Below are 12561 nucleotides of genomic sequence, written 5' to 3'. Positions count from 1 at the left end.
TCCACTACCCTTTCTCTGTTGCCCTGTGGGACACATAAATCTGTGACTGTCTTAGTTAAATCCCATTACTGCTTTTACACATCACCAGCAGCTGTCCGGGAGGCTTGCCCTAATCCAACATGGCCACCAGCAACTTCCTGACAAAGACACTCCAGCCACTTCCTGCCTCTATCTGCTGCACAGGCGTTTCTAACAACGAATGAGTAAAACTACATCTCCCATGAGCCGCTGCGTGAGGAGCGCCTCTGCGAAAAGGGGTCTCTGGGGGCTTCCCTATCTGGGGAGTGATGATGATAATAATAATAATACATTCATTATTTAACCCCTTCAATCCCAGGGGTTTTTGGTACCTCAAGTCCCGGAGCAATTTTGCCATTTTTGCGCTATGTCGGTTTTCCTGTGAATAGTGTACCCGTGTAAACTATATATTGTTTTTTCAAGGAGAGATAGAGCTTTCTTTTCATACCATAGTTAGATGATTAACTGAAAATTTAGAATGAGAAATTTACTAAAAACTAGCGAAAATTAGAAAAAAACACCCAATTTTTTATAAATTTTCCCTCTGAATCCTCACAAAATTAGGTAATGTGATGGAAAATCCCCTCCAAGTTTATCAATTCAGGTGTCCTCATTTATATAGATTTTCCATACTTTCCCAGCACTTTTAGGGAACAAACTATAAGGTGTACATTATTTTTTCTTTTTTATTATCTTTTGTATATATATATTTAAAAAAAAAATGATTTTATTTTTTGTATTTTTTTGTAGGGACCTTTTGAACATGTTATTAATGCCACTGATGTCACAATGACATCACTTAGCTCACTTTTTTTTTTAATTATTAATTTTTAGGTTTTTTAAAAAAATCACTAACCTTTTTTTCCCCCTATGTTTCGTTTTTCATTATGTGAGTATGTGAGGAGGTTGAGAAACATGATCTCCGCGATCCCCCTGCACCGATCCCACTTTCATCTTTTTGCAGCAGTGACGCGACCCGGAAAGGAATGGCCGATCGCGCGACCACCGTATAAAAATGTAACAGTTTTACGGCTTTTTACGGCGATGCTGGCTTCTGCTGTCAGGGGGGAGTCCAGGCTGTCGTTTGACATCCCTGCCACTGCAAGAAGGGCGGGACGTAGGGGATACTTGGGATGCGTTTTTTAGACATACCGGTACGTCCATATCTATAATATGTTTTTACATTTATTTTGATTACTTGATCACAAAATCAATTAATAAAATCTTTTATTGGTTTATTATATTAAATATATATTTAAGAAATGGTGCAGTTTTTTTTTCTTTGGTGGTGCTTACAGAGAAGACAGTCTAGGTATGATATTCTCAGGCAGCTCCCTTGTAAGGGGCCACTTTGTTTTTTTTCCTCCCCTGATGCTCCTTTTTTCTACCCTGCTGCCCCTCTTTTCTTCCCTGCTGCTCCTTTTCCTCCCTTGCTGTCTCTCTTTACTCTCCTGATGCCCCCCCCCGATCCCCCTCTTTCAACCCCTGATATTTCTCTTTGCCTGATGCCCCTCTTTCCTGGTTGCTGGGTATGAGGGTATTAAGTGTAAAACACACAAAGGTATTTTTCCTTTAACCCTAACCCCCCCCCCATGCCCATACAAAGTTAAAGAGTTGAGGGGGTCTTTTTGCCCCTCATTAGGATGTCCTTCGGACTGGAGAAGTGCGGCCGGATAGCAGTAAAGAGAGGGAAGATGCTTAAGACCGACGGGGTGGAACTACCAGCAGGGCACACAGCAGACATACAGGCCAGCTACCAGTACCCCGATACCCCACAGTCACATGGGTTCCACGATTAGGAGGCAAGGAAGGCTGCAACATCTGAGTATCTCCAAAGGATAAGGGAGATCCTGAAGAGCCAGCTTAACGGGAAGTCTGCGAGAGACCCCAGCATCAGCGCACCCGGGTATTCCAGTTACCCCGGGCAGTGGGGCAAACACAGGACTCGGGAAGCTGCTCACTGACTCCGAGATCCACCCCTGTAGGGCACTTCATCATAGCTGACAGCAGACCAGAATTTCCTGGGACAGTCACACCCATTGGTCTCATGTATATACTATTATCTGTGCAGGGGGGGGGTTCCAAAAAAAAAAGCACTTTTGGTAAAAACAATACCTTTATCAGCCAACCAAACTGCATTAGATTGTTAGCTTTCAATACCACGTAAGTCTCTACTTCAGGGATTTTACCAGAGAGTCTCAAAAACAAATCTTCTTCACCAGATTATCGTTCCCTGTGTGACATGATCCGATGTATCTATGGGTATGAAGCAAACAGATTCCTCCTGCCCCTCACCTCACGTGGTTTCTTCCATAATAATGAGAATAGTTGATTCAGGGGGAGGAGGCAAGTAGTTTGTTCCGTTGCTCTTAAGGGCAAAGGCTGCGTCGGCCATGTTTTCCAGGCCTTATATAATTGTCACATGTTGCTGAGTGCCACAAGTAAAGTTCTGCCCCTTGCAGGGCGTGAGGGGTAAAATTGGGTAACTCATCCTAACCCACCGCCAGTTGTTTTTATCCTCTTTAGCAGCCCGAAACCACTTACCCCTAATGACTGCTCCAGACAGCTCCTCCTCCTCCTCACCCCTTCTTTTGTTTCAAGTATAAATGGGGCCCTCATAAACCCACAACTCCTGCCAGGAACTTTGTGTAAAAGTACCATAAGGATAGATTGTAAGCAGGGCCGGCCCAAGACAAAATGCCGCCTGGGGCGAGGTTTAAAATGCCGCCACCCCCCATTATCTACCCTTCCTCTCCCTGCCGCCCCCCCATTATCTACCCCTCCTCTCCCCCCCCCCGTACTTACCTTTCAGCAGTCCTGCGGTGAGTCTCCCTGCTCGGTCTCGGTGCCGGCTTGTAATGCTGAGCGCCGGAAATGACGTCATCTTCCGGCGCTCAACATTACAAGCCGGCACCCTGACCGAGAGAGAGGGGCGCCGAGTGGGTGCCGCCCCTTCAAAAGTGCCGCCTGGAGCGGTTGCCCCACTTGGCTCCATTGTCGGGCCGGCCCTGATTGTAAGCTCACAGCCCCATTTTTGTACAGCGCTGCGTAATTTGTTGGCGCGTAATAAATAAAGGATAATAATCGCTGAAAAAGAAGTTAATGTGATCTGACCTAACTAAACAACGTTTGGCCAGCTGATTTCCGCGCTCACAGAAAGGACAGGCGGAGAGTTTTATTTAAGTACAACGGGAATCTCCTGAAGCCCACATGAGAAGGTAATGTGTCGCAGTGTCTGTGAAAGCGGTAGAGCCTGTTTGTAAATAAGGTGTGATGGGAGCTGTAAAAAGACTCCTGAAGCATTTGTTTAGGCCTCAGATCTCTGTAAACGTGATGTCATTGTCTCCCCCAATACTTTATCATTCTTGTTGCCGTTAGTTACCTGAAATTGGCTCCTGATTCATGTAACCCTGCGAATAGGGCATATAGGCCTCTTTACTGAAAAAAAAATCTTCACATATTAAGAAATTGGATCCATTTGCACCATCTACACTAACATGACCAGAAAGAATTTGCCCCTAGAGGAAAGTGTATCAGCAGCTGGATACCCCAATATATATCCAATTTCTGACAAACCGACCATCAGAAATTAGTGATTATGTAATTTTAATAATAACGAACGTGTCTATATTCAGGTTAAAATAAAAATATGTGAGAGAAAAAAAATATTCAGACACAGAAGGGGTTAAAGATAAAGAAATGTGTGTGAAAAATAACAATACGAGGGAAAAAAAAGAGGAAGAAATAAATATCTTTTAAGAGAAAGTGTTCTGTTGGTGAGTCAGGAGCAGGAATGATGCATTGGAGGGTAGGAAAAATAGAAACACAGGGCACAAATGTTGGGAAGATGGCAGACGACAGAGGTGGAGACGCGCTCCCCAACCACAACCCAACCGGAAAAAGACAAGGCCGGCGGAAAACCATACCAGGGGACCAAGAGAAAGAAGTGTTTTTGCATCTCCCTTTCTCCACCGATATGTCTGCATTATTCTGGCCAACTGGAGCACTACCTGGGGCCCAAGGAGCTACCGGAAAGGAGAAGGGGACACAGAAGCCGTTGGTGGAAAAGGTAAAGAGACTTTGAGAATATCTAAACCTTGGTTGTAGGCCTCACCTCCCCTCAGGGAAAACTGCAGCCCGTATTCGAGATAATAACGTATTTGAACCGTGGGAACCATTTCTCACATTTGTAACAGGAATAAGGCTTCTCCCCGGTGTGAATTCTGACAAGGTCAGCGAGTCTCTTGCTACTATTAAGCGTTCCCCACACATTTCCAAACTCACGGAAATGTTTTTTCACGCGCGTGACTCCGCTGGTGGGCCACTAAATGTGACCTTTGCTTGAAACATTTGCTGCAGTCTGAACACGTATAAGGCTTCTCCCCTGTGTGAATTCTAACATGTTGAATAAGTCGGCATTTCCGAATAAAACATTTCCCGCACTCAGAACACGGAAACGGTTTCTCTCCTGTGTGAGTCCGCTGGTGGAGGGTAAAATCTGATGACCTTGTGAAACATTTCCCGCACTCTGAGCAGGAATAAGGCTTCTCCTCAGTGTGAATTCGAAGATGTCTAACAAGATCCCCTTTATTGCTACAACATTTACCGCACTCGGAACACGCAAATTTTTTTTCACCCGTGTGAGTCCGCTGGTGGACTAAAAGATGTAACTTTTGTGTGAAGCGTTTCCCGCACTCAGTACATGGAAAAGGTTTCTCCCCGGTGTGAATTCTGAGATGTTGAACAAGATGCCACTTACTGGTAAAATATTTCCCGCACTCGGAACACGGAAATGGTTTTTCGCCCGTGTGAGTCCGTTGGTGGACGACATAATGAGACTTTTGTTTGAAACATTTCCTGCACTTGGTGCACGAGAAAGGCTTCTCCCCGGTGTGAATTCGGAGATGTCGAAGAAGGTCCGCGTTCCACTTGAAACATTTTCCACACTCTGAACATGGAAACAGTTTCTCTCCTGTGTGAGTCCGCTGGTGAAGGGAAAAATCTGATGACCTTGTGAAACATTTCCCGCACTCTGGACATGAATAAGGCTTCTCCTCGGTGTGAATTTGGAGATGTTTAATAAGTTCCTGTTTACTGTTACAACATTTACCGCACTCGGAACACGCAAATGGTTTTTCACCCGTGTGAGTCCGCTGGTGGTCTAAAAGATGTAACTTTTGTGTGAAGCGTTTCCCACACTCAGAACACGGAAAAGTCTTCTCCCCGGTATGAATTTTACGGTGTCGAAGAAGGTCTGCATTCCACTTAAAACATTTCCCGCACTCTGAACACAGAAAAGGCTTCTCGCCGGTGTGAACTCTGAGGTGTCGAAGAAGATCTGCTTTCCACTTAAAAAATTTCCCACACTCTGAACACGAATGAGGCTTCTCCCCTCGCTGATGGTTAATACTCTCCGATTTCAAGTGAGAACTTTTCTCGCCGTCCTGAGAGGAGACCACCGATCTATTATAGATGGTCTGCTGTAGAAGAAGATCAGAGTCACTGGTAAACCGTTCCTGACACTCGGGGCAGCTATATGTACCCTCATCGGGGGGTGTTTCACACTGAAAATGTGTGTTACTGGTTTGGGTTTTATCAGTAGAAGTAGATCCCTTGTGTTCGGTTGGGATCCAATAATCTTCATTGGAAGCGGATTCCTCCTTTACGTGGACAGACGTATTATCCCCCCCGTCGTGCTCTGTGTGCGTATCGGGGGCTGAGACATTTCCGTCTTCATCTGAGGGGGATCCGTCCTCATTACGAGTCAATGTGAGCTCTGTCTGTGGAGACTCCGTCGGGTCACAAATGTCTGTCTCTTCACATGAGGCGGATTCCTCCTTAATAAAATGAGACGTCTTACAGTCCAGCGGAGAATTAGGGGCTCGATCTCTGACTTTGGATGCGTCAGCTGGAGAGAAATCATCAAATTAAGTGAAGCAGCCGTTTTCCCAAACAAGTAGATTTCAGAGTCTCTTACAGATAAATGTCTTCCACCTGCAGAGAGGCCGCTCCCCGTCTGGCAGAATCTGTAAACCCCTTACCAGCGGCCCCGGCTCCTGAGAGTATTTATTATACGGACCTCACATTTTACACGTTATTTGTTACAGTAAAGATGCCTTAATATCTACACACAGACCGCAGGGATTAAACCTCTTACCCGGAGAGCCGCAGGGCTGGTGGGTCTCCATCATCACGTCCCTGTAAAGCTCCTTGTGTCCTTCTAAATACTCCCACTCCTCCATGGAGAAATAGACGGTGACATCATCACACCTCACAGGAACCTGAGACACACAATGAGCCGTCACCATCCAGACACACGCCTCGGTGTTACTGTATAACGTCCCGTTCCCAGCAGCGCTCACCTCTCCAGTCAGCAGGGACATCATCTTGTGGGTCAGTTCCAGGATCTTCTGCTCGCGGTTCCTCTCGTGGGTCGGCGAGTGAGGTGGAGGCAGCGGGCTGGGGCTCCGGGTCCTGGGGGGTCCGTCAGACACATCACCACCCTTCTTAACAATCATGTAATCCTACATGTAGAGAAAGTTAAGGACATCAAAGTGTCATCTTCTCATGTCCTATATTATGCCCTGTTCATGCATGAAGGTGAAGGGAGGTACTGGAGAAGTAGTTGTGGATGTGATGATGTGTAGATGTAGATATGCATTGGAGGGATCAAGACATTCCTGTATGCAAATGTTAGACTGGAGTCCACTTAAGAGACCTCAGTGGACTGGAGATTATCTTCTGAAAATCTGATTTAGCCTTTGTTATAATTAGATAATTCACACTAATACCATGAAGCGCAGTCTCACCAATGCCCTCACCTCTCCGGTCAGCAGGGAGATGATCTCCAGGGTGAGGTCCAGGACCCTCTCAGTCACCCGATTTCCGTCCTTCATGATTGTGGGGTCAGTGGGACGCTCCGAGGATAGGGTCTGGTAATCCCGGCCACTGAGGCTATTTTTCATGTTTCATAGAAAAGGAATCTAAAAAGGGAAGCAAAAAGTGCTCAGATAACCAGAGAGAGGACTGAGAGTAACTTCCGGGGACCAAATGAAATCAGAGGATATGTGTGACCCTGAAAATCTGCCCCTTAGCTGATTTAGCCCATTTACCCTGAAACTGGGGTGAAAACCCTGAGAATCTTTATATTTATCCCGAGACTTGGGTAAAAACCCTGAGAATCTGCCCTTTCACCCCGCGACTGGGGTAAAAACCCTGAGAATCTGCCCACTGACCCTGAGACCCTGGAGTGGGGTAAAAACCCTTAGGTGCCGGTGATGCTGGTAGGTCTCTCACCCGTTTCATCAGTCACCACATGCATTGCATGTAGGAGGGTAGGGGCTGGCGACAGACCACCTGGAAAACAAACTCACGTGACGTTATAGTCATGTATGACCAGTAACCGCTACATCTGCAGATCATCTCATTACTGGAAGCACTGGCTCCGCAGAGCATTTTATTACCCCCTAACTGCAGAACCTCTCACCCATCTCTCTCTCCTGTGAACCCTCCCCTATGTGACACCTTCCTAAAGACAGCTACCTGTCTCCACTAACCTTTCTCTGTTGCCCAGTGGGACACAGAAATCCGTGACTGCATTTACACATCACCAGCAGCTGTCCAGGAAGCTTGCCCTAATCCAACATGGCCGCCAGTAACTTCCTGACAAAGAGACACTCCAGCCACTTCCTGTCTCTATCTGCTGTACAGGCTTTTCTAACGACGAATGGGTAAAACTACATCTCCCATGAGCCCTTGCGCAATAAGCTCCTCTGGGAAGGGGGGTTTCCAGGGGCTTCTCTATATGGGGTGTGATGACAATAGTAATAATAAAAAACCCCCCATTATTTAACACATAATATATATAATACGTTTTTAAGTGTATTTTGATTATATCACAAAATAAAATAAATGTTTAATTGGTTTATTATATTAAATATATATTAAAGAAATGGTGCATTCTTTTTTTTCTTTGGTGGTGCTTACAGAGAAGACAGTCTAGGTATGATATTCTCAGGCAGATCCCTCCTAAAAGGTCACTCTGTTTTTTCCTCTCCTGATGCCCCTTTCCCCCCTGTTCCCTTCTTCCATCCCCTGATATTTCTCTTTCCTCCCCTGATGACTCTCATTCCCCCCCTAATGCCCCCCTCTTTCCTAGAGCTGGGTATGAGGGGATTAATGGTAAAACACACGATAGTAGGTACCTTCCCTTTAAAAACACTCTTTAACTTTGTATGGGCATGGGGGGTATCTTCTTGCCCCTCATTAGGATGTCCTTCGGACTGGAGAAGTGCGGCCGGATAGCAGTAAAGAGAGGGAAGATGCTTAAGACCGACGGGGTGGAACTACCAGCAGGGCACACAGCAGACATACAGGCCAGCTACCAGTACCCTGATACCCCAGTCACATGGGATCCACGATGAGGAGGCAAGGAAGGCAGCAACATCTGAGTATCTCCAAAGGATAAGGGAGATCCTGAAGAGCCAGCTCATCGGGAAGTCTGCGAGAGACCCCAGCATCAGCGCACCCGGGTATTCCAGTTACCCCGGGCAGTGGGGCAAACACAGGACTCGGGAAGCTGCTCACTGACTCCGAGATCCACCCCTGTAGGGCACTTCATCATAGCTGACAGCAGACCAGAGTTTCCTGGGACAGTCACACCCATTGGTCTCATGTATATCCTATTATCTGTGCTGGAAGGGGTGGGGGTTTAAAAAAAAAAAAAAAAAAAAACCTTTTGGTAAAAACGATACCTTTATCATCTACATGACTGTTTTAGATTGTTAGCTTTCAATACCACCAAGTCTCTTCGTAAGGGATTTTATCAGAGCATCTTCATTATCCCCGCGCTCGGCCTTATTTGCCGGTGCGTAGTGATGGGGGGGGGGGGGGGAGCAGTAAAGATTGTGATCTCCCAACTAGTCTGCAGCTGCTGATTGGGCGACTGTGCGCGCCCCCGCCCCTGAGGTGAATGCAGATCTTGCCTCACCCAGGGCCGGACTGGGAATGAAAAGCAGCCCCATATAATTTATCTCGCAGTCAAGCTCTTAATTCTTTCTGGTGACTCGGTTATGGATAAAGGGTGCCCTTATACATAACCGAGTCACAAGAAAAAATGTTCCCCTAGCTGAATGATATTATATATATCCCATTTCCAATAAAAAGACCATCAGAAACATTACTGATTACGTAATCTCAATAATAATGTATGCGTGTCTATATTCAGGTGAGAGAAAAAAAATATTCAGACAAAGAAAAATAACAATAAGAGAAAGGGCTTTGCTGGTGAGTCAGGAGCAGGCATGATTCAGCAGAGGGCAGGAAAAAATAGAAACAGAGGGCACACAAGTTGGGGAGATGGCAGACGATAGAGGTGGAGACGTGCTCCCCAACCACAACCCTACCGGGGGAAAAGTCCAGCAAAAACCAGGGAAAGAAGTATTTTTTAATCTCTCTTTCTCTGTGAATCTGCATTATTCTGACCAACTGGAGCACTTCTGGAGGCCCAGGGAGCTACTGGAAAGGAGAAAGGGACACAGGTAAGGAGACGTGGAGAATATCTAACATCTGTTTATAGGCCTCACGCCTAACTAAGAGAGTTGAATTAGAAGGTAAACGGCAGCCCGTATTCGAGATAATAACGTATTTGAACCATTTCTCACATTTGGAACAGGAATAAGGCTTCTCCCCGGTGTGAATTCCGACAAGGTCAGCGAGTCTCTTGCTACCGCCATGCGTTCCCCACACATTCCCAAACTCACGGAAATGTTTTTTCATCCGCGTGCGTCTGCTGGTGGGCCACTAAACTTGACCTATGCTTGAAACATTTGCCGCAGTCCAAACACGTATAAGGCTTCTCCCCGGTGTGAACTCTGAGATGTTCATGAAGTCGGCATTTACTGATAAAACATTTCCCGCACTCAGAACACGGAAACGGTTTCTCTCCTGTGTGAGTCCGCTGGTGGAGGGTAAAATCGGATGACCTCGTGAAACATTTCCCGCACTCTGAGCAGGAATAAGGCTTCTCTCCGGTGTGAATTCGAAGATGTCTATCAAGAGCCCCTTTATTGCTACAACATTTCCCGCACTCGGAACACGCAAATGTTTTATCACCCGTGTGAGTCCGCTGGTGGTCTAAAAGATGTAACTTTTGTGTGAAGCGTTTCCCGCACTCAGGACATGGAAAAGGTTTCTCCCCGGTGTGAAGTCTGAGATGTTGAACAAGATGCCACTTACTGGTTAAACATTTCCCGCACTCGGAACACGGAAATGGTTTTTCGCCCATGTGACTCCGCTGGTGGACGACATAATGAGACTTTTGTTTGAAGCATTTCCCACACTTAGAACACGGAAAAGGCTTCTCCCCGGTGTGAATTCTGAGGTGTCGGCGAAGGCCTGCTTTCCTCTTGAAACATTTCCCGCACTCTAGACAGGAATAAGGCTTCTCCTCGGTGTGAATTTGGAGATGTTTAATAAGTTCCTTTTTACTGTTACAACATTTCCCGCACTCGGAACACACAAATGGTTTTTCACCCGTGTGAGTCCGCTGGTGAACTAAAAGATGTAACTTTCTTGTGAAGCATTTCCCGCACACAGAACACGGAAAAACCTCCTCCCCGGTGTGAATTTTACGATGTCGGAGAAGGTCTGCATTCCACTTAAAACGTTTCCCGCACTCGGAACACAGAAAAGGCTTCTCACCGGTGTGAACTCTGAGGTGTCGAAGAAGATCTGCATTCCACTTAAAACTTTTCCCGCACTCTGAACAGGAATAAGGCTTCTCCCCTCGCTGATGGCTAATATGCTCCGAATTAGAGTGAGAACTTTTCTCGCTGTCCTGAGAGGAGGCCACCGATCTATTATGGATGGTCTGATGTTGAAGAAGATCAGAGTCACTGGTAAACCGTTCCTGACACTCGGGGCAGCTATATGTACCCTCATCGGGGGGTGTTTCACACTGAAAATGTGTGTTACTGGTTTGGGTTTTATCAGTAGAAGTAGATCCCTTGTGTTCGGTTGGGATCCAACAATCTTCATTGGAAGCGGATTCCTCCTTTACGTGGACAGACGTATTATCCCCCCCGTCGTGCTCTGTGTGCGTATCGGGGGCTGAGACATTTCCGTCTTCATCTGAGGGGGATCCGTCCTCATTACGAGTCGATGTGAGCTCTGTCTGTGGAGACTCCACCGGGTCACAAATGTCTGTCTCTTCACATGAGGCGGATTCCTCCTTAATAAAATGAGACGTCTTACAGTCCAGCGGAGAATTAGGGACTCGATCTCTGACCTCGGATGCGTCTGTCGGAGAGAAATGATCAAATTAAGTGAAGCAGCAGAATCTGTTTCTCTGTTATATTAATAGTTTTTGATTATTTTAGAAGAGAACGGCGGCCATTCTCTTGAACTGCAATATTATTATTCCTCCTCATTAAGTTAAGATGGCCGCTCCTATAGTCTACGTGTAAGAGGGGTTTCTTTACATATACATATATACACATATATATATTGCTTATTCTTATCTGTGGATTACGTGGGTTTAGCGGATAGAGATTCAACATGGAGGATCTGAGGGACAGATCTGCCTTAATCAGTGACAGTTCTCATGAGTATAAACTCGCTCCCCGCTGTCTCCCCGGCTCTCACATGTTGTTGGGTAACAGCGGCCCCGGCTCCTGAGATCTCTCGCGGCTGCCTTATTGCCGAGTATTTATTATACGGACCTCACATTTTACACGTTATTTGTTACAGTGAAGATGCCTTAATATCTACACACAGACCGCAGGGATTAAACCTCTTACCCGGAGAGCCGCGGGGCTGGTGGGTCTCCATCATCACGTCCCTGTAAAGCTCCTTGTGTCCTTCTAAATACTCCCACTCCTCCATGGAGAAATAGACGGTGACATCATCACACCTCACAGGAACCTGAGACACACAATGAGCCGTCACCATCCAGACACACGCCTCGGTGTTACTGTATAACGTCCCGTTCCCAGCAGCGCTCACCTCTCCAGTCAGCAGGGACATCATCTTGTTGGTCAGTTCCAGGATCTTCTGCTCGCGGTTCCTCTCGTGGGTCAGCGAGTGAGGTGGAGGCACCGGGCTGGGGCTCCGGGTCCCGGGGGGTCCGTCTGACACATGGGGGCCGTTGCTGGGTGGGACGCAGTCACTGGGCTTCCTCACAATCATATAATCCTAATTGTATTAAACAAATCTTTATCACAATGGAAAGAAAAAGGCGTCTAAACCCCAATATGTTAATGGACCACCCATATGCCAAATTATCTCAGTCTGTTACTGGTTCCAGAAGAAAGCCTCCTAGGACCCCTCACCTGCCCAGTCAGTAGGCAGATAATCTTCAGGCTGAGGGTTAATATCTCCTCAGCCAAATGGCCGGTCTTGAGGTGGCTTCCGATGACCATTGTGCTCTCCGTTCACAGCAACATCAACCTAAAGAAAGACAGAACATCATCTGTCTGCACAGAGCGGCCCCTTGGGGGCAATCACCTTCCCGACAGACGCCCACATCGCAGGGAATGTGAGGAA

The 12561-nt window shown here is 46.6% G+C and overlaps 1 protein-coding gene across 1 annotated transcript; it reads right to left on the bottom strand.

Annotated features, from left to right (window-relative positions):
• Window positions 1-4298: 4298 nt before the first annotated feature.
• Window positions 4299-12437, bottom strand: LOC149275515 (uncharacterized). Its single transcript, XM_089504633.1, has 10 exons — window positions 12348-12437; window positions 12022-12210; window positions 11817-11940; window positions 10871-11316; window positions 9780-10798; window positions 6840-6972; window positions 6381-6542; window positions 6176-6299; window positions 5129-5926; window positions 4299-5050 (listed from the first exon to the last, which is right to left on the bottom strand). Exons 1-10 carry the CDS (start codon window positions 12435-12437, stop codon window positions 4299-4301), a joined length of 3837 nt encoding a protein of 1278 aa, XP_089360759.1.
• Between the last annotated feature and the right edge of the window lie 124 nt (window positions 12438-12561).

Source organism: Sceloporus occidentalis, unplaced genomic scaffold (assembly GCF_023333645.1).
Source record: "Sceloporus occidentalis isolate IW3139 unplaced genomic scaffold, rSceOcc1.0.p SCAF_282, whole genome shotgun sequence".
Taxonomy (NCBI): domain Eukaryota; kingdom Metazoa; phylum Chordata; class Lepidosauria; order Squamata; family Phrynosomatidae; genus Sceloporus; species Sceloporus occidentalis.
This window is presented reverse-complemented; position numbering and strand designations above follow the sequence as displayed.

What these genes read in the sequence shown, in the direction of transcription:
- LOC149275515 (XM_089504633.1), bottom strand. Translation starts at nt 12,437, where the DNA reads ATGGTCATCGGAAGCCACCTCAAGACCGGCCATTTGGCTGAGGAGATA. An exon ending in AGACCATCCATAATAGATCG is followed by an intron (nt 10,799 to 10,870) that starts GTGGCCTCCTCT and finishes CAGCGAGGGGAG; the next exon opens with AAGCCTTATTCCTGTTCAGA. An exon ending in CCAGCCCTGCGGCTCTCCGG is followed by an intron (nt 5,927 to 6,175) that starts GTAAGAGGTTTA and finishes ATTTCTCTCCAG; the next exon opens with CTGACGCATCCAAAGTCAGA.